The sequence below is a fragment of the Sturnira hondurensis genome, unplaced genomic scaffold (assembly GCF_014824575.4).
Source record: "Sturnira hondurensis isolate 20B ecotype Veracruz unplaced genomic scaffold, ASM1482457v3 Scaffold0013381, whole genome shotgun sequence".
Taxonomy (NCBI): Eukaryota; Metazoa; Chordata; class Mammalia; order Chiroptera; family Phyllostomidae; genus Sturnira; species Sturnira hondurensis.
In genome coordinates, this window is record NW_028086012.1 from 358,682 (window position 1) to 383,490 (window position 24,809).

General features: G+C 41.0%; 1 protein-coding gene across 3 annotated transcripts in view; it reads left to right on the forward strand.

Annotated features, from left to right (window-relative positions):
• The window catches only part of CLSPN (claspin), a 28,043-nt gene that overhangs the window by 168 nt on the left and 3,066 nt on the right, over positions 1 to 24,809 (forward strand). For 2 of the 3 annotated variants that reach the window (XM_037061445.1, XM_037061446.1), the window contains exons 1-19: positions 391 to 515; positions 4,252 to 4,360; positions 4,868 to 5,316; positions 5,910 to 6,068; positions 6,725 to 6,802; positions 7,130 to 7,202; positions 7,773 to 7,881; positions 8,059 to 8,639; positions 11,678 to 11,869; positions 13,471 to 13,736; positions 14,337 to 14,500; positions 14,602 to 14,666; positions 15,184 to 15,383; positions 15,712 to 15,866; positions 18,918 to 19,144; positions 19,940 to 20,051; positions 21,359 to 21,434; positions 21,655 to 21,758; positions 24,618 to 24,782. In XM_037061445.1, the coding sequence (XP_036917340.1) occupies positions 492 to 515; positions 4,252 to 4,360; positions 4,868 to 5,316; positions 5,910 to 6,068; positions 6,725 to 6,802; positions 7,130 to 7,202; positions 7,773 to 7,881; positions 8,059 to 8,639; positions 11,678 to 11,869; positions 13,471 to 13,736; positions 14,337 to 14,500; positions 14,602 to 14,666; positions 15,184 to 15,383; positions 15,712 to 15,866; positions 18,918 to 19,144; positions 19,940 to 20,051; positions 21,359 to 21,434; positions 21,655 to 21,758; positions 24,618 to 24,782 (3,308 nt within the window). In that variant the 5' untranslated portion in view covers positions 391 to 491. Of the gene's footprint in view, positions 1 to 390; positions 516 to 4,251; positions 4,361 to 4,867; positions 5,317 to 5,909; positions 6,069 to 6,724; positions 6,803 to 7,129; positions 7,203 to 7,772; positions 7,882 to 8,058; positions 8,640 to 11,677; positions 11,870 to 13,470; positions 13,737 to 14,336; positions 14,501 to 14,601; positions 14,667 to 15,183; positions 15,384 to 15,711; positions 15,867 to 18,917; positions 19,145 to 19,939; positions 20,052 to 21,358; positions 21,435 to 21,654; positions 21,759 to 24,617; positions 24,783 to 24,809 lie in introns of those variants that run through there. The other variant, XM_037061447.1, reaches the window with a different exon arrangement.

Genomic DNA, 24,809 nt, shown 5'->3' on the forward strand with positions numbered 1-24,809 from the left:
CCACCCGCGTTTGCGGGGGTCGGGCTCCGGCGGAGTGGGGTGGGGTGGGGCTGGGGTCGAGCCCAGCGGAACGGGTTTCTGAGTNTCTTGATGGAAGCTACCGCGCTGCAACGGGGTCAAAGGTCAAAGGCCACCATTTAAATGAATGTCTTTCAAGGCCGGAGTACCTGATACCCCGGCGGCCAGAACACCTCCAGCCTCCCGCAGGTTTAGTTGACAGAGGAGCCGGGTTGCACCGACCCAACCCACATTACACTTGTGTGGCCCGGACGAAGACGCTTCGTGATTGGTTGGGCGGTGTGGGGGCGTGGCCTCATGTAGAAAGCCACCTCTGGATTGGTAGAAGTCGTCAAGGGCCGGACCTCCACTCTGAGTAGGCGCGAAAGCTCCAAAGTCGCTGCGGGGCAGGGGACGGCGAGGGTAGCTGCGCAGCGGCTGAGGACACTGGCGATCTGTATAGTCCCGAGCCGAGCGCTGGAGAGGCCGGAGTTATGACCAGCGAAGTGGCTTCTGAGGTGTGTTCGTGCACAGGGCTCCACCCGCGTTTGCGGGGGTCGGGCTCCGGCGGAGTGGGGTGGGGTGGGGCTGGGGTCGAGCCCAGCGGAACGGGTTTCTGAGTCTGGCAGGACTACAGCTCCCGGCGTGCACCGGGCGTCTCAACCTCGCTGCTCGGGGAGATAGTTGCCCCCTACTCCGGGCCCCGCAATCTCGTGGTCTAGCCCCGGCGCTGGGCTTCCCGCGCGTCGGTGTCCCAAGCCGTCTTGCTCCTTGTCTTTGCGGCGCGCGCGCAGCCCGCCGCCCAACTCCTCCTCACCCTGTCCCGCCCGCTCTCACCTTTGGCGCGTTTCCTGCTGTAGGAGTTCTTCCTCTTACAGCGTCCCCAAACCGAGGAAGGCCCGAGCCTACCCTGGTTGCTGGGAGGCAGGGCAGCGCAAGATTCTCAGGAAATGGACGGCGGGGGTCTAAGGGAGTTCGCAATTGGGTCTGGAAGGGGCCTTTGAGGTCATCGCGTGGGGCCCTAGGAAGGGGCTGTACCAGTCTCGGGGCCTCCCGGATGGTGGCTTGCTAGGCTAGCTGGCGGAATTGGGCATAGAAGGTACTTCTGCTGGGAACAGCCCTGTGTTCTTTTCTGGGGTGGGATTAGGGTGAGATGCTTACTGTCTTTGGGAGCAAAATTTAGGGAGACACACAAAAAACTCACTAGCCAAGATGATATTTTAAAGCAACATTTAAAAACATAAGAATTGGTGCAAAAATATCCCGTCACTTGATATTGAATAAAATACCAAACTTCTAATTCTGGCCCTGATTTCAATAAAACTTTACTTACAAAAGCAAGTGACTGACCTCATGAGCCTCAGTTTGCCAATTTGAGTTTGTCAAAAATTTTACATATTTTTAAAAAATTATCTTGATTACTAAAATTTTTAAAGACTTTTTCTTCTCACCCTGTTCCTGGTCCTGTCTTTTAACTGTTGCTGGTACTGCTGCCAACTGCTTAGAATAAAATGATTAACGACATCTTATATTGAGCTCTGTGGTTACCTACGTTCAGTTTAAGGATCCACAAACAGAACTAACAGCCTTACTGCTTTGAATTGTTGAGAGGACCATCAGCACATACATGATTATCCTCAGCGATCATTTAGTATGTGTTATCTTGTTTATTATTTCAATAATTATACCAAGTATTGAAATCAATTTAATAGCTGGAGAAGTCATCAGTGTGAGGCCTCATGCCCTATTACATGACAGATGTTAATATTTTCCCCTTTATTACGTTGATTCAGAGCCCTAAGAACACCCAGGAGGTTGGAGACCTGTCAGCTAGGGCACCTTGGTCGCTAACTGGTCACTTAGATTGTTTTACTTGTGACTTTTTTTGCTTGGAAATTTTCAAATATGCAAATGTAGAAGGGCTCGTATAATGAACCTATATCTAACTTCAAATTATCAAATCATGCCAATCTTATTTCATTTATACCCCCATCCATTTCCCCCTCACTGCATTATCTGGAACCAAATTCTAGATATTTCATCCACAAATATTTTATTATGCATCTCTAAAAGGTAATGGTGTTCCAAAAAGGATAACCGCAATTTTACTACAACATCCAAAAATTTAGAATTATTGCTTGATATTAAATATCTAGTCAGACTGCAGAAGCGTTCAGGTTTCCTTGACATATATACTTTCAGTTTGTTTGCATTAGGATCCGAAGAAAGTCTACATATTTCAATTGTTGATGTGTGTATCTTAACTCTTTTTTTCCTTTTTAGATTTTATTTATTTTTAGAGAGAGAAAGGGAGGAAGAACGAGAGGGAGAGGTACATCAATTGGTTGCCTCTCACATGCCCCCAATTGGGAACCTGGCCTGCAACCCAGGCGTGTGCCCTGACTGGTAACAGAACCAGTAACCATTTGGTTTTCAGACCTGCATTCAATCCACTGAGTCACACCAGCCAGGGTTACATCTTAACTCATTATAGGTCCCCCTCCCTCTCCTGTTTTCTTCAAATTATTGTTAAAGAAACCACATGGGGTGGGGCAGGTAGAAGAGGGTAAAGGGGGAATAAATAATGACAGAAGGAGACTTGACTTGGGGTGGTAAACACAAAATATTGTGCAGCATAAAGATGACATTTTATAGAATTGGACACTTGAAACCTATATCATTTTATTAACCAGTGTCACCCTAGTAAATTCATTTTTAAAAAAGAAGCTGTATAGGTGGTTTTATAGCATGTCCCACACCTGGATTGCATCTCTGTGATGTTATTTAACCTAGCATTTGGATATACTGAGAAACAGTTCCCACAGAAAAGGCATAATAAATGCTTGATTTTTTTTCACTTATTTATCATTACTGAAGTCCCTCCTTATCTGCAGGGGAATGTTCTAAGACCCCCCCAGTGGGTGCTTGAAACTGCACATATTTCCTAACCCTATATATACTGTTTTTTCCTATACATACCTTTGATAAAGTTTAATTTGTAATTAGGCCAGTAAGAGATGAACGACAATAACTAATACTAAAATAGAGCAATTATAGTAACATACTGTATTAAAAGTTATGTGAATGTGGTCTCTCTCAAAATATCTTACCTAACCAACCCTGGTTATATTGCAGGAAATGGCTGGTTGTCACTTGTCTCAAGGGATCCCTTGCTGAAGTCTCCGCATAGGCTCAGTGCTCTCTGCCACAACATGATGCCATCTGTCAGAACACATTTTCTGTTCGCATCTTCCATCTGCAAATTTAGTGCCTTTCCATCTTAAAGCACTTGGCCATGACTTTTGCAATTTGAAGTATGACAGCAAAACTAAGATGAATATCCCTTCTTTATAATTTCACAGATAGAAGACTCATTCTTAGGAGATTCCTTTTTACTGTAGATCTTAGCAACTTCAGCATAAGATTTATTTTCTTTCTCCTAATTAAGCCAGGAACTTTCACCTTTTCACTTAAAGGAAGAACTTTATGGTTTCTCTTAGGTATATCTGAATTGCCAGCATCACTAGTCTTGTGCCATTTACTAAGTAAAATAAAGGTTCCTTGAACTGTGATGCTGTGACAGTCAATCTGATAACGGAGGCAGCTACTGACTAACAGGTGGATAATATATTCAGCATGGATACACTGAACAAAGGGATGATTCATGTCCTGAGTGGAACAAAGTAGGATGGTGTGAGATTTCATCATGCTACTCAGAATGGCTTGCAATTTCAAAGTTATGAATTGTTTATTTCTGGCATTTTCCACTTAATATTTTCTGACCACGATTGACCATGGGTAACTAAAATTATGGAAAATGAAACTGGATAAGGGGGAACAACTGTATTGACAATAAAGAGTTGGTTCCATAGAACCCTTCAAAGGTGAATGGTGGTTTCTTTTGTCCAGTAATTTTTAAAAATTATTTTATTTTATTTTTAGAGAGAAGAATGGGGGGAGAAAGAAAGGGAGAGAAACATCAATGTGTGCCTGCCTCTTTAGTGCTCCCTACTGGGGACCTGGCCTGCAACCCAGGCATGTGCCCTGACGCGGAACAGGGTGTCACTCACTCTACTGAGCCACACCAACTGGGGCATTTGTCCAGGAATTCTTAATGTCATCCCTTCATTGAATCATTGAATTTATTTTTTTTCCTTATTTCAGCCTGATGATCCCATAATGGTTTGTGTATAATTATGTACTTACAGCTTCTGTCACCTCCTGGTTAATGCAAAGTATATTCTTATTTTCTAGGTGAACCTAGAAATCAGTGATCCAAAACTTATTTCACAAGAAGAAGTAGATAGTCCCTCAGACAGTGGACAGGGCAGCTGTGAAGCAGTTGAACCCTTAAGTGAAAGAGGTTTGTCATGGCACTTTTATTTTTAGAAATAGAATGTGGGGGCCTGGGTCGTTAGTAGATTGAATTAATTTCATTATTCTCTCGGTTTATTAAATTATTAATACCCAATTTTATTGTTTGCTTTATTGCAACAGCAAAATAATCATGGTTGCACCCTTTTGAAAATAATCATTTCTGTAATATTATTGAATGTGTAAAATGTTTAGAAGCTACCACATTGCCTGGTTGAATGCTTTCATTCTATAATAAAAGGGTGTTTAACACCTGCAAGAAAGATTAGAACAACTTTTCCCGCTGTAGAGATACATAATTACATTTCTTAGCCCTTTTTCCAGGGGAAATCTTTTTTGAAGGTACTTTTAGATTTACTTTGCTACAATCAGTTCTTACTGGTAGTTACGTAATTTTCCAGGTGATAGATCACTTGGATAATTAATTATGTTTACTGGGACGAGGAAAAAGGCCAAATGAAAGTATACTTTAAAAAAAAAACCGTGTTCCCTTCAGATTCAGATGAAGAGATATTTGTGAATAAGAAATTGAAAAGCAGGAAGGTGCTACAGGACAGTGACTCTGAAAGAGAGGAGACAAACGGTTCTCCAGAGAAAGCTACCTGCGACAGTGCTGACGATGAAAATAAAGAGAACTTATATGCTGGAAAAAATGGGAAAGTTGGAAGGATTTATAAAACCCTGGCAGACAGTGATGAAAGTGACATCGAGGAGTCTCTGTACCAGGAAAATTTTGAAACCCAGGTGACAGCTTCCTTAGAGCTGAGCCTCCAGTCTGAAAATTCTGTGGGCTTCACAGCTGACAGAAAGATTTACAGAAAACCCACGCATGACAAAGAAGGAAGTGGAGGAAAAGCAAAAGTAAAATCAAAGAGAAGACTCGAGAAAGAGGAGAAAAAGATGGAAAAAATGAGGCAGCTAAAAAAGAAGGACACAAAAAATGAGGTACGTTTTAAAAAACAGTTTGCTCTTTCTAAGGCAGATTAACATGTTGGAAAATGTTTTTTGTTTTCGAAGTTTTTCTGCACTCAGAATATAGCTTTGAGTTGATTGTTTTTGCATTACAAGCAATGAGGTATGTCCTTTAAAACTTGGTCTCATTCTCCATTTCAGACACATGGAGGACACGTCCAAAAAAATGGGTTTCTGATTTTCTTTGTGAGCACATGGGGCTGCTTCTGATCTGATGAAATCTAAATTTCAAAGAAGGATTTTTGCATATATTCATTAGTCAGAAGTCTTATTTGCTGACTGGAAAAACTGTCCTCAAGTTTTATAAACTAGTTGCTTAATGCATATTTAATTGACTTTTCAAAGACACCGTTTTTTAAGTTAGTTTTGAATAGTTGCGTAAAATCACAGCATAGACTTCAAGGGATGACTGGGTTAGGAACCAGTGAGTGTGTTCTAGAATGTCATATATTTGTCTGTTGATGAAACAGGGACTTTTTGTGGCCTGATCCAAATTGCTTTATGATGTTGTGCAATACTGGATTTTGAAATGATTGGATTTTGCTCTTTCTTTATGGATTATCCAGGAAGAAGTGAAACAGCCATTTAATGATAGTGGCTGTCTTCTTGTGGATGGAGACCTTTTTGAAACTGGGTTGGAGGAGGAAAATAACTCTCCACTGGAAGATGAAGAGTCAATAGAATCCATAAGGGCAGCTGTGAAAAACAAAGTAAAAAAGCACAAGGCAAGTAAAATATTACTGCAGTAAGTGCTAACTTGTTGCTTCTAACCTTTGCTTTATTATCTGATTTACTGTTGCAACCTTTTTTTTTTCAGTTGAAGAAAAACACGTATCAATTGATTTAAGTTTTTCAGACATTAACTTTGGAGTCATACAGTACAACTGATAGACATGCTAACTTGTTTGGAAACTAGTACCTTGATTGCCCTCATGGAAATGTTGGGGGAAAAAATAAGATACTTTATGTTGTATAAGATAAATAATGGGACAGAAATATATATTTTGTAATCATGTGGCCTCTAAGAAGTGAACCAATAGGGTTTCAGGAAGGGTGTCAAAGAGACACAACAGAGCATCTTTGTCCTGAGAGTTTGGGACTATAATTGTTCTTCTTAAGATTGTCTTTAGCTGCCCGGGAGTTACTGTCTCTCCTTAGGGAAAGATGTAATACAGAAGTATAAGAAATGAGGGCCCAAACTCCATTTGAGACATCTGTTTTCTAGGCATTACAGCGTGCTGTGTTTAAAGTTTTCTGTTTGGTCATTATTGATAGTTATTAATGTAGTACAGGTAATGATTTAATGTTGGAGCACAAAAGCAATCTCTGAGTAAGCAGCATCCTTTTATTTCATTTTCCTTTAACTTGCCATCTCTTTTAGAAAAAGCAACTATCTTTGGAGAGTGGGGTTTCTGCATTTGAAGAAGAAAGCGAGTTATCAAAAGGCACCGGGAGGAAGGTAAGGTAGAGCCCTTTTAGTGGCCAGGCTGGTCTCTTTCCTTAGGAGATTTTGAATTTCACGGGGATAAATATTTTACCATGTTTATCGTATTTTCCTGGTACCCAAGGTAATGCTTTGTACATAGCAGGGACACAAATGTGGATTGAATTGAATTAATTCTATGTGATTTACAAATACGAGTAAATGAGTTTCTTGGGTTTTATATTGTGTTGAGCTTCTTTGTGCTTACTATCACCTCTCCATCCTCTTTTCTTGGAGAGAGCAAACTCTCTCTGAATATTTATCTATAGCATTCATGTAGTCTCACTTTTTGTTTTCTTTAAGGAAAGGAAGGCAGCCAAGTTAAGTAAGGAAGCATTAAAAAAACTGCACAGTGAGACTCAGCGCCTTATTCGAGGTAATGCAAATCAGCACAGTAAACCTTGCGGCAAATCACAGTATTTCTTTGTAAACTCAATTTAGATGTCGGGGATTCTTGTTTAACACTCCTAATATGAATTGGGCTACAATTTTAAGTTTAGAATTGATCTCGGTGGATGGCTATTGTGCTGAAGCCCCTGGGACGTTACTACAAAATGAGAAAATTTTCAGAACTGTAGAGGTGGTAAGGAAGGAGGGTTTTTTCCAAATGTTTTTTTTGTGAACCGGCTGTATCAGGATCCTTTTGGGAACTTTACAAATATGTAAATTCTTAGGCTTCACAGAAAATCTGATTCAACAGGCTTGAAATGCAGTCCAAGAATCTGTATTTTTTAAAAGCTTCCTAAACCAGTTTGATTTCACAGCTAGGTTAAAAAGCCCCTGGTTTTCAGGGGGTTCTTTTGTGCTTAGATCCTGTCTTTACTAACGCCAGGGTTGTTTTCTGTTTCTGGTGATGATTTTGGCTGTACTATTTAGTGAACTGAATATGAAGTGACATTTCAGAATATGCAGTAAATAGATTTGTTTGTTTTGTTCCCTTTTTTAGAGTCTGCCCTTAATCTTCCATATCATGTGCCTGAGAATAAAACCATTCATGATTTCTTCAAACGCAAACCCCGGCCCACTTGCCAGGGAAATGCCATGGCACTGCTGAAGTAAGAACCCTCTTTCCTGTGATTATAATTTTCATAAGCATTCCATTTTGTAGCAAACAAGAAGTTCTGATTTCTTACACCATTCAAACTGATTTAAGTGATTCATTCTGTGCTAATGGATGAGGATGTTTCACATTTGGGATAATTTTCAACTCCAGCTCCTTTCCCCTTCTCTAGGTCATCCAAGTATCAGTTAAGCCACCACAAAGAAATCATAGCCACTGCAAACACAACTGAGATGAATAGTGACCATCAGAGCAAAGATTCTGAGCCGACAACAGGTGCAGGATATGAAGTGGAAACTAATGCATTCCCTTCAGTTTCAAAGGAACCCCAGGTGACTATTGGATCAGATGAGTCTTGCAGTAAAGATCTGATGGGAAGTGAAGAGCTAGAAATTCAGGAGAAAGACAAGCAGAATGATGCCAGACCTTCACCTGGGGACAGCTCAGTGGCACAGCAGGAATCCAGCCTCCTTGGGAACAAGGACGATGACGGGTATCAAAGTGGAGGGCTTGTGCCACCTGAATATGGTGCCCTGGGTGGAGTAGAAGTAGAACAAACACAAGAAGAAGCAGACGAGAAGGTGGAAGAGCCGAGGCAGCAAACTAAATCAGCAGCAACTGTGCCACCTGAAAAAACGAGGAAGTTCACTCTGGATAGACTTAAGCAATTGGGAGTAGATGTTTTTGTTAAACCTCGGCTGGGTGCTGATGAAGGTTCCTTTGTGATACTTGAAGAACCTGAAACCAATAGAGGTAATCTTTTGAGTTGTGGGGGGCCTCACCAAAGTAATTTATTCTAGAAGCTTTCAATTACATGCCACTTTGGATGACAGGGAACACAAGAGGAACCAATAACCACATATGTAGGCACATCTTGTTTTATTGTGTGTGGCCTTATTGCACTTCACGTATGTTGCATTTTTTTACAAGTTGAAGACAGGCTCTTCCACCAGCAAAAAGATGATGACTCATTTTGTTGCAATACTTGCTATATTGTAGTGGTCTGGAACCAAACCTGCACTGTCTCTGAGGTATGCTTGTACCAGATATAGGTAGGATCCCATTTTGATAAATTTGGTAGTGTGTCAGAATATTCTAAACCTTGTGTAAGGTAGAAGCCTATTGATAGGCTAATGTGCAGAAGAGGTACATTGCTATTGTATTATGGTATGACATTCATAAAAACATGACTGCTCAGTTTTTCAGTTAAAGAGAAATATTTGGGTTCAGGAAATGCCTGTAAAACTGATTTTTTTACTCATTCAACAGATATTAAACATGCAAGATTCTGTAGGGCATACCAAGGGAAATCTGACACTTACTCTGCACTGAAGCTACTTACTCTGTAGCTGGGCAGACATGTATGTGAGAGAGAAAGCGGCATGTGGCATCTTTTACAGTGAACCTGCATCACTGATCATTGGGAAAAAATAAATAATGTGACGAAAAGAGAAAAGTATTCTTTACTGAAAGAAACATTTAAAGTCCTGGCTGCTGTGGCTCGGTGGATGTAGTGCCGGCTTATGAATCAAAGGGTTGCTGGTTCAATTCCCAGGTAGGCCACATGCCTGGGCCAGGTCCCCGGTAGAAGGCACCCAGGACGCAACCATGCATTGATGTTTTTCTCCCTCTCTTTCTCCTTCCCTTCCCCTCCCTCTAAAGATTAAATAAAATCTTTTTTTTAAAGAGACATTTAGAATAAAGGACTATTAGTGTTCAGAGGAAGGATAAGTTTCTGCTACTAGATGGTGAAAGGAAGGCCTGAAGAATAGGTGGATGTGATTGCTTCTTCACTGCCTTCCCCTGTATATTTTGAGTAGGGTCTTCTGGCTTGTTCCCTACTCTATCCCTTGGGCTTCCACAGTGGATGATACATTGTAGGCATTCATATTTTTTGAATGAATGAATGTTTCTTCCTAATAGAACTCCAGTATTACCATATCAGGTAAACTTCCTGACTCAGGTAGAATTGGGTGTTGCCTCTACATTAAAGCAGTGTGGCATAAAATTAAGAGTTTAAGCTTTATAGCAAGACCAGAATTTGAACCTAGACCATGCTACTTACTGTTTAAACTTGAGTATGCTGTTGGCTCATCTAAGCCATCTTTAAAAAAAGAAAAGAAAATACCACTATCTAGTTCGCAAGGCTCTTGTAAGGATTCCATGAAATCATGTAAACTATTAGATAGCATAAAGAAGCACTGATATAGTGGCTGCTATTTTTACTAATTTTGTTAGTGAAATCAATCTATCGAGACTTACTAAACAGTTTATGGTTGTCAAGTGCTGTCAGCCACAGTATTTGGTGTGTAAAGTGTGCTCAGTGAGTCATTGTTGATTGAATGGAGGGACTTTGTGGAAGTGGAAAGGACGTTTTTGGAAGGCACAGAAAGAATGGGAAGTATTGGGAGGTTGTGTAAGCCCTTTTGATCAGAGCAGAAGGTGGGAGGGAAGACGTGTGGGACAGAACTAGCAGTGCTTCATTGTCAGAGAAGTGTAGGGATGAGCTGTTGCCTAGAACACGGAGGGAAAGTTTTGTTATGTCGAACCAGAAGTTATCTGAATAGATCCAGGCTAAGATATGGGGAAGAAACATTTTCTGAGTACTTACTATACTAGACACTGTTAAATTTGTTTGTTTGTTTGTTCCCCCCTTTTTTTGTTTTATGGGACCAGAGGTTAAACTAAACAGTCCTGGACTGAGAGACAGGAAAGGGAAGAAACCTGTTTTTTTGAGTACCTAATATGTAGATTCTTCATTAATTGTCTTGTATGCAAGTTGGGTTTGTGTTCCAGGAGCAAGTGGGATTTCCTTTCTGTTTGTATTAAGTATAATAGTTTCACCAAAAAATTTTTCCAACTCTGGTGCTGAGTTACTAGTACATCACTGACTGGATTGTTGTCATCTTCTTTTTTCAATTTTTTAATTGACCTTGCCCATATGTAGTAAGCTTTCTAATCAGTAGTGAAATGTTCAAAATAGGACATGTTTTGAAGGAAGACTGAAATCAATGAAATACGAAGCCCTTGAATAATTGGGAGTTATGGTATTTTTTCTATCATTTGATGCTTATTTTTCTTAAGATTTTATTTATGTATTTTTAGAGAAAGAGGAAGGGAGAAAGGGAGGGAGAGAAACATTGGTGCAATAGATGTCAATTGGTTGCTTCTCACACACCCCCAACTCAGGCATGTGCCCTGACCAGGAATTGAACCAGCGAACTTTGTGTAGGCACTCAGTCCACTGAGCCACACCAGCCAGGGCTGATATTTATTTTTTTAAATCCTCATCCAAGGATATGGTTATCGAATTTTTTTTCCTTTTTAGCAACAGAAGGGGAAAGAGAAGCATTTATCATTTGCCTCCCGTCCATGCCCCGAATGGGGATTAAACCTGCAACCTAGGTATGAGCCCTGACTGGGAATTAAACCTGCAACCTTTTGGTGTGTGGGAAGATGCTCCAACCAATTGAGCCCCCCAGCCAGTGCCATTTGATATTTTTTATAAAAGAATTGTGCATATTTAGAAACTGTGGTTGTAAATGTCTACCCTAAAATGATTTTCAAAGTATACTAAGAAAGAACAGCTGCAGCAGTCCATTAGTTTTCGTTAAGATATATCAATTCACACTGGTGTTCATAGCAAAAGAGTGTTTGGTGATTCTTTGTGGGTTTTTTCCCCCTACAACTTTGTTGAGCTTAAAAAACTTAGTTTATAATTCCTCACTGAAATCTTAAAGGAAAGGGTTTGAGCATGGCGGACTGACATACTGGTTGACACTTGGGTTTAGAACTGGAAGCCCTGAAGCGGCGTTTCTGGAAGCACGCTAATCCAGCAGCCAAACCCAGGGCTGGTCAGAAGGTAAATGTGAACATCATCGTGAAAGATGTGGGCACGGACGGGAAGGAAGAGCTAAAGGCTGACGTGGTGCCCGTGACTTTGGCAGCTGAGAAGCTGGATGGAGTGAGCCACACAAAACCAGGTATTCAAGTTTTGTTATTATTATTATTATTATTATTTTGGCTTTGCACTTTGTACTCTGACAGGTCTTTATGGCAACTGACAACCCTATAGTGAAAGAATCTTTTTTCTTGGAGACTTTGGAGAGGGAGCAACAATACCTCTAGCATGATTCACGTGTAGCGTTGCCTAGAGGTGTGGGATGGGTGACACGACTTCTGTCCTTAAAATAGCCTTGTCTTATTTTTAAAAGCTAAATATCTAGTGTAGAAAATGTATTAGAATATAAACAGAGAATTCTGCAGTCCTCTCTGAAAGATCACTTCCATAACCATTTTGTGTATCTGTCCTTTTAGACTCTTCTTACACGTATAGAAGTATGTATATGTGTATTTTTTTAAAGCACAGTAATGTGATTATTCCATTCTGCTTTGTAATCTGCTTTTTTGTTTTTACACTGTATTAGGGACAGGTCTGTTGTTTCCACTCCCACTTTGAATATATGGGTAATATGTCACGTAGGAAAAATGTAGAACCTCGAAGAAAGGGTATAAAATGAAAAATTAGTCATCCCAAGAGCACCTGTTAACAATCTTTTGTTTGTCCTAAAAATTCATATGCACATACCATTGCATGTTTGTGTGTGCGTGAGAGATTAATATGTATTCTCTGCCAGGCATTGCTCTAGGTGCTTTACAGTAAATAGCATTAACATCCTCATTGTATATACATGGAAATGATACACGAAGCATTTACATACCACTCTCAAATGCTGGAACCATTATCCTAATCCAGACCACCTAACTCCAAAGCTCAGGTACACATTTATGTTGCTTTTGAATGTTTTTTAACAGCTGCATAATATTTCATTGTATGAATATAACATGATTTTTTTTAAAAAGACTTCATATATTTTTAGAGAGAGGGGAAGGGGAAGAGAAAGAGAGGGAAAGAAATACCAGTGTGTGGTTGCCTTTCACACACCCCCCTACTGGGGACCTGGCCCACAACCCAGGCATGTGCCCTGACTGGGAATTGAACCTGTAGCCCTTTGCTTCGCAGGCCAGCAATCCACCGAGCCCCACCAGCCAGGGCTGTTTCTCTCTCTCTCTCTTTTTTAAATAGATAAATGTGTCGGTTTTTTCTTCATAGCTTCTGGGCCAGAGATTTTTAACTGATGTGTTTTTTTTTTAAGAGAAAGAGGAAGAGAGAAGATTTATTATTCCCCTTATTTATGCATTCATTGGTTGGTTCTTGTATGTGCCTTGACCAGGGATCAAACTGGCAACCTTGATGTATCAGCACAATGCTCTAATCAACTGAGCTACCTGGCCAGGGCCTCCCTGGAGACTTTTGAAGTCCCACCCCCGCCCTTTCTTCTGCCCTTTAATAATTTTAATCTCTGCGTAGTATATTATCTCAGGGTGTAGAACATAGTTTTGGAAGCTCTCTTTTAAATTTGAAGTCAAACCCCATTTGTTCAAGTAACAAAAGCGTAGAGTACTGAGGTCTCTGCTTTTTCTTTTGGAGCGTGACTAGAATACTTCGGAGTGGCACACTTCCAATTATTGTCATGTGTGGTCAGCCCTTCCGCCTAAAACATGTCTTCCTGTTTCTGTTCAGGTGAAAAGCTTCAGGCGCTGAAAGCTAAACTGCAAGAGGCAATGAAACTCCGAAGGTTTGAGGAACGCCAGAAGCGCCAGGCATTGTTTAATTTGGATAATGAAGCTGGATTTGAAGAAGAGGAGGAAGAGGAAGAAATGACTGATGAGTCTGAGGAAGATGGAGAAGGGGAGGAAGAGGAAAAATTAGAGGAAGAAGAGGAGAAAGAAGAGGAGGAGGAGGAGGAGGAAGAAGAGAAAGAAGAGGAGGAAGAAGGCAATCAAGAGGTTTCTGGCAACACTTATGCTATTTTGTTACTTGGTCCTGATGAATAAGGAACAGACAAGAATCATATATGAATAGGAGTGTAATAAGCGTGTTCAGTTGTCTGAGAGATTTTAGGGGCAGCGATGAGTGCAGCTAGCTCTCGTGTACCTCCCTCTTAGTGCGTTCAGTCCAGTCGGCAGTTCATGGAGCCCTGGCTTGTGTTAGTTTACGTGATGTAACAGTGTTCTAATGTGAAATGGCTTCGCACGAACAGGGCCTTTTATCCTTGTTGTTTATTTAGGTTTCTCTGTTCAGAATACAAATTGGTTTTAACCCTGGCCAGGTCAACGAGGCCTGGAATCACTTCTCAGGCAGGCCGAGACCTTCCTGAGTTAATTACATTATACCAGTTTGGGGAGAGTAAGAGGTAAGAAGAGTACAGAAGAGCTGTAGAAGTGTCGGGGGAAGTTGTGCTATTGATTACAGAGGGACTGGACCTCCTTCCGGTTTCCCTTTTCAGATATAAACTGTGACTTAGCAGCCAGGTTGCAGGCCAACTGTGTTTCTCGAAATTGTTTTGACATGTGTTATTTTATTTGGGGGTGGCACGATTGATACAGATTGCAGAATTCCTTCTTGGTAATGAAGAAGTAGGAACTAAAGGTGAGAAAGAAGTGGATAAAGAGAATAACGATGACAGGAGTGAAATTGGCAAGTCCGTCCTCAAGCCTCTCTCATCAGATTCTACCGCTCTCCTGTTTAAAGACAGCTCTTCCAGGGTGGGGTAAGTCATTCTCTCTAAGGAAAGATAAGATTCCCTTGGATTTGCCCCTCTGGTAAGAAGCAGAAAGAGACACTCAAACAATTTACCTTCTTATTTTGTAGTTACTTTCCCAGTGAAGAAAAATCAGAAACAGATGAAAACTCAGACAGAAGGCCTAGCAAACTGGGTAAGTAGTGACTCTTAGGTAGAACTTGACTTTTCTTCGATCTTTTACCTTTGATACTTAAGGACTCCAATTACTTAAGGTTCTATTTTTTTAACTCTAGTGGACTTTCCCAGTCCTGCATGTGGCGATGAAAGCAGTTTATGAATCAGAATATTTTTCTTGGTCCAGTTTTTTAAAACTTATATGCAGTTTCTTAATAGTTGATCATGAGCATCTAAGAGGTCCATAGTGAGTTTGCGTTGATTGCGTGACCCATGACACATTCCATGTAGATCAAAGGGAGATGTGTGAGTGATTAGATGGTGGAGAGAGGGAGCATAAGCATTCATAGTGAGAAGCCCTGATTGTGTAATGCTATCTCAGCACTGTAATTTACCTTTAAGTTAATGTTCCGGAACATATAATTTGAGAGATTTGCCTATGAATGTTACCTGACAGTTTCATTCTCAACTTTTTTTCTAAACAAATCCACTGTATTCTAGAATCACACACTTAAAAGTTATTCCTGTTTCTCCAGATGAAGATGATTCATGCTCCTTGCTAACAAAGGAGAGCAGCCACAACAGCAGCTTCGAGTTGATCGGCTCCACAATTCCATCCTATCAGCCTTGCAACAGACACACAGGCCCTGGGACTGGTTTTGTCCCTACAGCAGCAGGATTCAGGTCTCCTTCTCCTGGGCTATTTCGAGCCAGTTTGGTTAGCTCCGCTTCTAAGGTAAGATGGTGATGATTTCTGATCTCCTCCCCCTTTTGCTTCCCACAGTGCTAAAAAAAAGTGTGTCCAAGCCAACCAACTCCCACCACATTATGTATGTTCAGTTTAAAAATCCATCCCCTTTGTGTATTAAAAACAAGCTTCATCCAGTATTCTTACTTTCTTGGAGATACTTTTCTTTAGGCTTCTCTTGTCTACACATTAGCCTCCTCGACTGCAGTTGCCTGAGAGCAATTAAATATTGCACATAGCAACTTCTGTTGTTGTCATGACAGTGAATGACATTTTTAAACTGCTGTGTTTTTGTTTGGTTTTACTTTGGTGCCAGAGTTCAGGAAAGCTGTCTGAGCCTTCACTCCCCATAGAGGATTCCCAGGATCTGTATAATGCCTCCCCAGAGCCCAAGACACTTTTCCTAGGAGCAGGAGACTTCCAGTTCTGTTTAGAAGATGACACTCAGAGCCAACTGTTGGATGCAGATGGGTAGGTGGTTTTATGTTTGTGGGTGGGGTGGTGCTGGGTCCTGCTTAATTTTATTTAAAAATAAAGTCAGCTTCTGTCACTCCATCTGTGCTTTCTCTTGTGAGAAAGAAAAGGTGTACAGACCATTAGTATTATATTCTACAAGTTTCAACCAAGTCTCTATGGAAAGTAAAATGTAAATAGCCCTTGCTGACACCCTTCAATCTTTACATCATTTGAAATGCATACCAGGGGGACCCCCCAAAAATGGAATTTATTTATAAACAATTGTGTATTTATTCTTGCATATTTAAACTTTAGTTTACTTTTACCATTTAATATAATACACCTATGGAGATGTTTTTTCCACTGTTCAAAATCGTTTTTGAACTCATCAGTTTTGGTACCTTTTAGTGCTTCTGCTGTTTTTCATTTCACCTCTTCCACATCAGCAAAATGTTTCCCTTTGAGGACTTTTTTTACCTGGGGAAACAAAAAGTCACTTGGGTGAGATCAGGTGAATAGGGAGGGTGAGGCATGGGGGTCACGCTGCTTTTGGTCAAAACCTGCTGAGCGCTCAGAGCAGTGTGGCAGCTGTGCTTGTAAATCACCGGTGATGAAATGGCCAGAGGCCTGAAGGAGTCTCCAAAATCAGTTCTCTGAAGCTCAGTGCAGCTTCTCACAACAGTGTCAGCTCCTACTCTGTTGTAGATGGGTCTCTAGAACACTCACCTAGCAGGAGAGGTCTATACTACAAGGTGCCTGCCCTCCAGAAGATAATTTCATTTTTTAGGGGGGTCTCCCCTCATAGCTCTTGTAAAAGCATTAAATTTTCATGTATCCGTCCTACTATGTTATGATTGTTGGGGGGGATTGAGAATTGATAGACCTTCCCTGTCTGGGTAGCTCCGTTGGTTAGAGCAACATTCCAATATGCCAAGGTTGCAGGTTTGATCTCTTATTAGGACACATATAAGAACCAACCAGTGGCCCTGGCTGGTGTGGCTCAGTGGATTGAATGCTGGCCTGTGAACCAAAGAGTTGCTGGTTTTATTCCCATCCAGGGCTCATGCCTGGGTTGCCAGCCAGGTCCCCAGTAGGGGGCGTGTGAGAGACAACCACACATTGATTGTGGTTGTCTCTCCCTCTCTTTCTTTTTCCCTTCTCCTCTCTCTAAAAACAAAATCTTTTTTCAAAAAAGAGAATCAACCAATGAATGAATATATAAATAAATGGAACAACAAATTGGTGTTCCTGTCTCTGCCTCAAATCCATAAATAAATTTTAAAAAGAGAGAATTGACATACCTGTGGCACATTACATGGGACGCAACACCAAGTACTACTCTAGCAACATCTGAAGCCAAAATTATCCTTTACCCTTTACCCTTTATCTTTTTTTTTCCCAGAGAGTAAAGATTTTATTCATTCTCCAGGAAAGGAGAGGGGCATAGTGTGGACCAGTATTGAAGGTGGAGCTTTGAGCTTTTATTGAATGATAATTGGAATATGAAAGGGTTGGGGGTGCTATTGTGAAGCTCTTGGGCTGTTGGGGGCATTGTAACATGACTTTGCAATTTGTTCCATTGTTACCTTCTGCTTGGGGCTGTGGGGAGCAGTTAGTCATGTTCTGTTCTTGCTTTCCAGTGATTTCCAGTCACATTGCTCCAGGGGAAAAAAATAAGTATTTTTTTTTAAGATTTTATTTTTTTACTTACTTTTAAAGAGAGTTGGGAAAGGAGGGAAACACTGATGTGTGAGAGAAATGGCAGCGAAGGCCACACGCCTCCAACTGGGGACCTGGCTTGCAACCCAGACATGTGCCCTGACTGGAAATTGAACAGCAACCTTTTGGTTCACAGGCCAGCATTCAATCCACTGAGCCACACCAGCCAGGGCGAGAAAAATAAGTTTTCTTATCAATCACTGGTCACGCAGGGTGGTGCGGAAGCAGCCATCTGAGGAGTCCAGAGAGGCGGAGGATTAGAATCCTCCAAACCTCACAGACAGGGTTACGGGGTCAACCTGGGTCCAGCTTCCACTGCCCACTGCTCCCCTAGTCGCAAGTCTCAGGAGGTGGAGGAGAGGAAGAAATAGAGAATGCTCCCACGCAGGCCACTAAAATGTTAGGGTGGTCAGTGACACAGGCTGTGAAAGAATTCACAAAGAGAAGAAAATGCGGAGTAAAGATTTTATTTGCTCTCCAAGAAAGGAAAGGGTCATGGTGTGGAGAGACATACCAGCCTACCTGTTTTGTTTTGTTTTTTTAAGATTTTATTTTTCCTTTATATTTATTTTATTTTTTAAAAGATTTTATTTATTTATCTTTAGAGGGGAAGGGAAGGAGAGAAGGAGAGAAATATCAATGTATGGTTGCTTCTTGTGTGTCCCCTGCTGCGAACTGGCCTATAACCCAGGCATGTGCCCTGACTGGGAATCGAACCACAATTGTGTGGTTCGCTGGCCCGCGCTAAATCCACTGAGCTACACCGGCCAGGGCTTTTTTATTTATATTTAGAGAGAGAGGAAGGGAAGGAGAGAAACATCAATATGTGGTTGCCTCTTGTGTGCCCCCAAGTGGGGACTTGACATGCAACCCAGGCATGTGCCCTGACTGGGAATCAAACCAGTGACACTTTGGTTCACAGCCCACGCTCAATCCACTGAGCTACACCAGCCAGGGCCAGCCTACCTGTTTTTAAAATTGAATTTCTTGGGGTGATATTGGTTAATAAAATGATACGGATTTCAGATACTCAGTTCTGTAATACATCATTTGTATATTGTATTGTGTGTTCACCACCCCAAGTCAAATCTTCCATCACCATTTATCCCCTCTTTATTCTCCTCTACCTCCCCCCATTCTCTTGTCCCCTTTACCTTTTGAATAGCATTTATTCTTTTGTAAAACTTTCCCCTTTAGATTATCACAAGGCTAAAGGTTTATTAATCTTTTGTGTTTTGGTTTGGGATTCAGCTTCTAACTTTGTGATTGGAATGAGTTGAGTTCCCCACCCCCCACTACTTTGTTTTTTCGCTAGAGCATTTCTTATACTCTTCATTGTGCTTGTAGGTTCTTAAACATTAGAAACCACAGGAATCAGTACCAAGCTCTGAAGCCTCGATTGCCATTGGCCAGTATGGATGAGAATGCCATGGATGCTAACATGGATGAACTGTTGGATTTGTGTACTGGAAAATTCACATCTCAGGCTGAAAAAGCTCTGCCCGGGCAAAGCGACAAGAAAGAGAACATGGAGGAGCTTCTGAATCTTTGTTCAGGAAAATTCACCTCTCAGGGTAAATATCCAACAAAGTGCATTAGGCTCACCACAGCCAAATATCCTGTGTCCTTGAAAAGAAGCCCTTACTCTTGGGTAAAAATTTACAGAGGACAGGGTGTGATGGATTCTTGCATGTAGATTGAATTCGCTGCTTAGCTCCCTGACATTTAGAGGCCTCACTTTCTTAGGATGGTAAAGTGTAGACTCAAGATTGCTCTTAATATTTGTGCAAAGCTTAGAAGAATGTCTGGTGTGTAGTAAATTTCATACAAATCCTAATTTACTATTCCTACCTGTACACCCTGCTAGAATGTAAGCTCTGTGGAAGTTGGAGTCTTTGTTTTGTTCACTACTGTATCCCTGGTGCATGGCACATAGTAATCACTCAATAAGAATTTGTCAAATGAATGAATGAATGAATGAATTGCTGGTGAGTTCTTTTTGACAAGTGTACCTTAGAACTGTATTGAGCTGGTGTATCTTTATTTTATTATTTTTTAAAATATTTTTTAAAATTTCTTTTTAGAGAGAGAGGAAGGGAGGGAGGGAGAAAGAGGGAGAGAAATATCTATGTGCATAACAAACATCCATCAGTTGCCCCTTGAATACCCCCCAACCAGAGACCTGGCCCACAACCCAGGCATGTGCCCTGACTGGAATCGAACTGCCTGCCACCCTTCAGTCTGTGGTGCGATGCCCAACCCACTGAGCCACACCAGTCAGGGCAAGCTGGCATGTTGTTAGATGGCTGGGAAAAGAAGTACAAGCTGTTCTTCCTTGGTGATAAGTCTTTTTCTTTTTTGTGGTGTAGATGACTCCACTCTGACTCCATCAGATTTAAATAAGCAGGAGAAGGAGAGCAGCATGGGTGATCCTTTGGAAGAAGCACTTGCTCTTTGTTCAGGCTCTTTCCCAACAGACAGGTAAGTCTTGGTGATTGGCAGAAACTTGAGAAGGCCAGGTCTTCTGATAAAATTTCGGAGTCAGGTTCTTTGGGCTTAGTAATAACTGGCTATCTTAGGGGCTGCATATCCTATCTGAGAGCAGTGCAGTGCATCTGGATCTCATACTTGCATGTAAGCAAACCATAATTCTTTCATTTGGTTGGTGGAAAACAGGGTTTTTAAAAAGGCAAGAATTAGCACGTGAAAGTGCTCAACATCACTAATAATTAGGGAAATGCAAATCAAAATCACAATAAAATAGAACCTCACACCCATTAGAATGGCTATTATCAAAAAACAAAATAGGGGCCCTGGCTGGTGTAGCTCAGTGGGTTGAACGCAGGCCTATGAACCAAAAGGTTGCTGGTTCAATTCCCAGTCAGGGCATAGGCCTGGGTTGTGGGCCAGGTCCCCAGTAAGGGGCATGTGAGAGGCAACCACACATTGATGTTTCTCTCCCTTTCTTCTTCCTTTCCCCCCTCTCTAAAAATAATAAATAAAATATTTTTTAAAATAGGGTGTTGGTGAGGATATAGAGAAATTGGAATCTTTGTCCTTTGTAGGAAGGTAAAAATGAGTGGAAAACAAAATAGCAGTTCCTCAAAAAAAAAGTTCAAAACAGAATGGGATTGAGCAGTTCCTCCACTTTTGGGTTTATATACAAAGAAGTGAAAACAGGGACTCATATATATGTATGCACATGTTCATAGCAGCATTATTTTTAATAGTCAAAAGGTAGAAGCACCCCAATTAGATATAAAATGTGTTGTCTGTATGTATATCCAAATACACCATGGGATATTATTCAGCCTTAACAAGGAAGGAAATTGTGATAAATGCTACAGCATGGATGAACTGTGAGGATGTTATGCTAAGTGAAATAAGCCAATCATAAAAATATAAATACTGCAAGATTCCAGTTGTATGAGGTACTTAGAACAGTAAACTTCACAGAGAAAGTGCAGTAGGATGGTGGTTGCCAGAGGCTGTGGGGACAGGAGAACAAGGAGTTGTTTAAAGGGTGTATACAGTTTTGCAAGCTGAAAACAGTTGTGCAAACAAACTGGTTGCACAACAGTGTGAATGTACTTGACACTGTACTCTTAAAAATGCTTAATATGGAAAGTTTTATGTTCTATGTATTGTATCACAATTTTAAAAACATTTTAAAGGCAAGAGATCTTGTTTCCTGTTTCTTAAAGAGATGTTGGTACCAATAAGATGTTTTCAGTTCTTGTAGTTTGCTTGCAACTACTTATCTATTAATTTGTGGATTTGCATTTTAGAGAAGAAGAAGGTGACGAGGAAGAATTTGGAGACTTTCGGCTTGTCCCAAATGATAATGAGTTTGATAGTGATGAGGTGAGTTTGAAGGGAGCCGAGTAACCATAACTGAGCTTTGCGAATCGCTACTGTGTGTTTTGTTTTCTCAGTCTGAGTTCTTGAAAATTCCAAGTTTGGCATCTTATCAGAAGCAGTATCCTGAATGAAATGTTTGGGCAGAAGTTTATAAATCCTGTGTCAATGGAGGACACAGATTTGTTCTGTTTAACTTTGGGCGTGATCCGATGTGATTTTGCAGGAGGAACACAATGACTCCCATGATGAAAATGAGGCGCTGGAAGACCACGAAGACGACGATGAAGAAGAACTCCTGAGGCGGTCTGAGAAGTTGAAAAGGCAAATGTAGGTGTTATGTCCGTTCCTTCGGTCGCCAGAAGTTCTAACAGTGGCATGGTAGCTTGCCACCTTTTTACCTAAACTTGCTGGTTCTGTTTTTGCTTTTTGTGGTTAGCACGGATTTAATAAAATCCATTCACATGTTATCGCTTGAGTGTTCAAAGATGGTCAGTCCTCCTTACATGATGTCTGTACTGAACATCTCTAGATCATTCTGCTGTTTCTCACATGCTGGATATTCTCTTTACCTTCAAGTGCGGTCTGACTACAGCTGTGTGTTGTGTTACAACCATATTTCTTGTTCTAGATGCGGAATATACTACTTAGAATGTAGCCAAAGGTCCTAAGAGCCGAGTCACTGTAGATCCTAAGGATCTGGTAGTTACCTGCAGTTCCCTGGGCCTTTGTTCCTGTGAATTGCTGTCATTGCAGGTTTTTCCGTCCTAGTTTTGGGCAAAAGACCCCCACTTATTTTTAATATTATTATTTTTAATCTTCACCTGAGGATGTGTTTATTATTTTAGAGAGAGAGAGGGATGAGAGAAACATCGATCGGCTGCCTCCCAATATACACCCTGACTGGGGATCGAACCCTCATCCATTTGGTATACCGGACAGTGCTCCAGCCAACTGAGCCATGCAGCCAGGGCCCCATTTATTTTTTGATGTTCTGTTGTACTGACCATGAAAGAAAACCATTTATTTTAGAATATTGAAAAGAATATCAAAAGATTAAATTAAAAGTCATTCTTGTTCATCATCCAGAATCTTTATGAAAATGTTGATGGTGGTTATGACTTCATCATCTTTTTTATGTATATATATTTTATATAGTTGGAATCTGTACAATTTTCTATATCTACAATTTTGCTTTCTTTCCCACTTAGCATATCCATAATCAGTTTCCCACGATATTACAAGTTTTATAAAGAACATTTTAATAGGTATTCAATGTTATATGTGGATGATTTTTGGAATTCAAGTATAGGATGTCATATTGATCCCTATTAGATTTATATTATTGTTTTTATCCCATCATTCATTCTATTAAGATCAGGTTTGGTTTCTTACTTATCACCTGTTGAATTAACTTATCTCTTAAAAATTTTTATTTGGTTATTTATTTTTAGAAAGAGGGGACGGGGAGAAAGAGAGGGAGAGAAACATCTTTGATCAGTTGCCTCTCGCGTGCTTCTAACCAGGGACCAGCCTGCAACCCAGGCACATGGCCCTGACCAGGAATCAACCTGTGACCTTCCAGTTTGCAGATGACGCCCAACCCCCTGAGCCGTACCAGTTAGGGCTATTTCATACAGCTTTAGGACATCTATAGATTTTTCTAAGGCAGTGGTTCTTCAACCTTATTTAACTGCAGAGTCCATATGAAATCTTTTTTATTTTTTAAGATTTTATTTATTTTTAGAGGGGAAAGGAAGGAGAGAGAGAGAAATATCAATGTATGGTTGCCTCTGGTGAGTCCCCTGCCGGGAACTGGCCTGCAACCCAGGCATGTGCCCTGACTGGGAATTGAACCGCGATCGTGTGGTTCGCAGGCCCGCGCTCAATCCACTGAGCTACATACACCAGCCAGGGCCATATGAAATCTTATAAGGAAGGACAGCTAAAGGTTGAACTCCTCAGAGAGAGTGGATGGGAAGATTGGGAAACTTAGAGGCTGGTACCCCCTGAAGGAATTCCCCATAAACCCTAGTATTTTGAGAAACTCAGCCTTAAAAAAAATTAACAAGTCTTTGCTAAAAATCAGCCTTTGGAAAGCCATCAAACTTCTGCCACTAGTGGCTGTAGATAATAGGACTGTGAACGTAGAGTGACAGCAGATTTGCTCTCAGTGGGAACTGAAGTCTGGAAAACTAACTAGCAGTGGTTCCAAGCTACCAGTAGCTCTGAGACTCAGGTGTACCTGGAACTTGGGGGTCAGGATTTGGTGGACTGTGAGGGATCCAAGTCTATTTCCTTTCTGTACCACTCTGTCTCTAAAACTGGTGAGCTTAAACACAAAACAAGACAGCTTGAACCTTCTAGCAGGTGTGTTTCAAATGTACAGAGAAGATTGAGAGTTCTAGCTTTAAAGTCATCAACCTAATTGAATTCAGGCTCTGCTGCCTTCTAGCTGTGTGGCCCTGGGTACGTTGTTTAGTTTCTGAGTCTCTGTTCATTCAACTATAAATTGACTAAAATAATAGTGCTCCCTCCTAAGATAATGCAATGATGTCTGTAAAGCACAGTTCCTGGCACACACTATTAAGAAATGATAGACTTAAGTATTGTCAAAATATATTACTATAAAGTTAAACATTATTAGAGGTGATTCTATGTTCTGTTTTTCTCATTGCTTTCATATTCTTTTTTATTTTTATTTTTAATTTTTAAAAAATATTTTTTTATTTATTTTTAGAGAGGGGAAGGGAGGGAAAAGAGAGGGAGAGAAACATCAATGTGTGGTTGCCTCTTGAGTGCCCCTACAGGGGACCTGGCCTACAACCCCGTCATGTACGATGACTGGGAACTGAACCAGTGACCCTTTGGTTCACAGACCAGCACTCAAATCCACTGAGCATACCAGCCAGGGCCCATCTTCTTTTTTATTTTTATTTTTTATTGATTTTAATTAGAGAAAGGGAGGGAGGGAAGAGAGAGAAACATTGATTTGTTGTTCCACTTATTTACGCATTCATCAGTGGCTTCTTGTATGTGCCCTGGCTGGAGATCAAACCTGCAGCCTTGACGCATCAACCTTGGCTTATTGGGACAATGCTCTAACCAACCGAACCGCCCAGCCAGGGCTTCCATACTCTGCGTGTATATTCATTGTTGCATCTTCTGTTCTTCCAAATTATTTTCCAGGAGATTGAAGAAATACCTGGAGGATGAGGCAGAGGTGTCAGGGAGTGATGTGGGCAGTGAAGACGAGTATGATGGTGAAGAGATTAATGAATATGAAGAGGAGGTAATTGATGAAGTACTTCCTTCTGACGAGGAGCTACAGAATCAAGTCAAGAAAATACACATGTCAGTATCCCAACAAGCCCTCCTTAG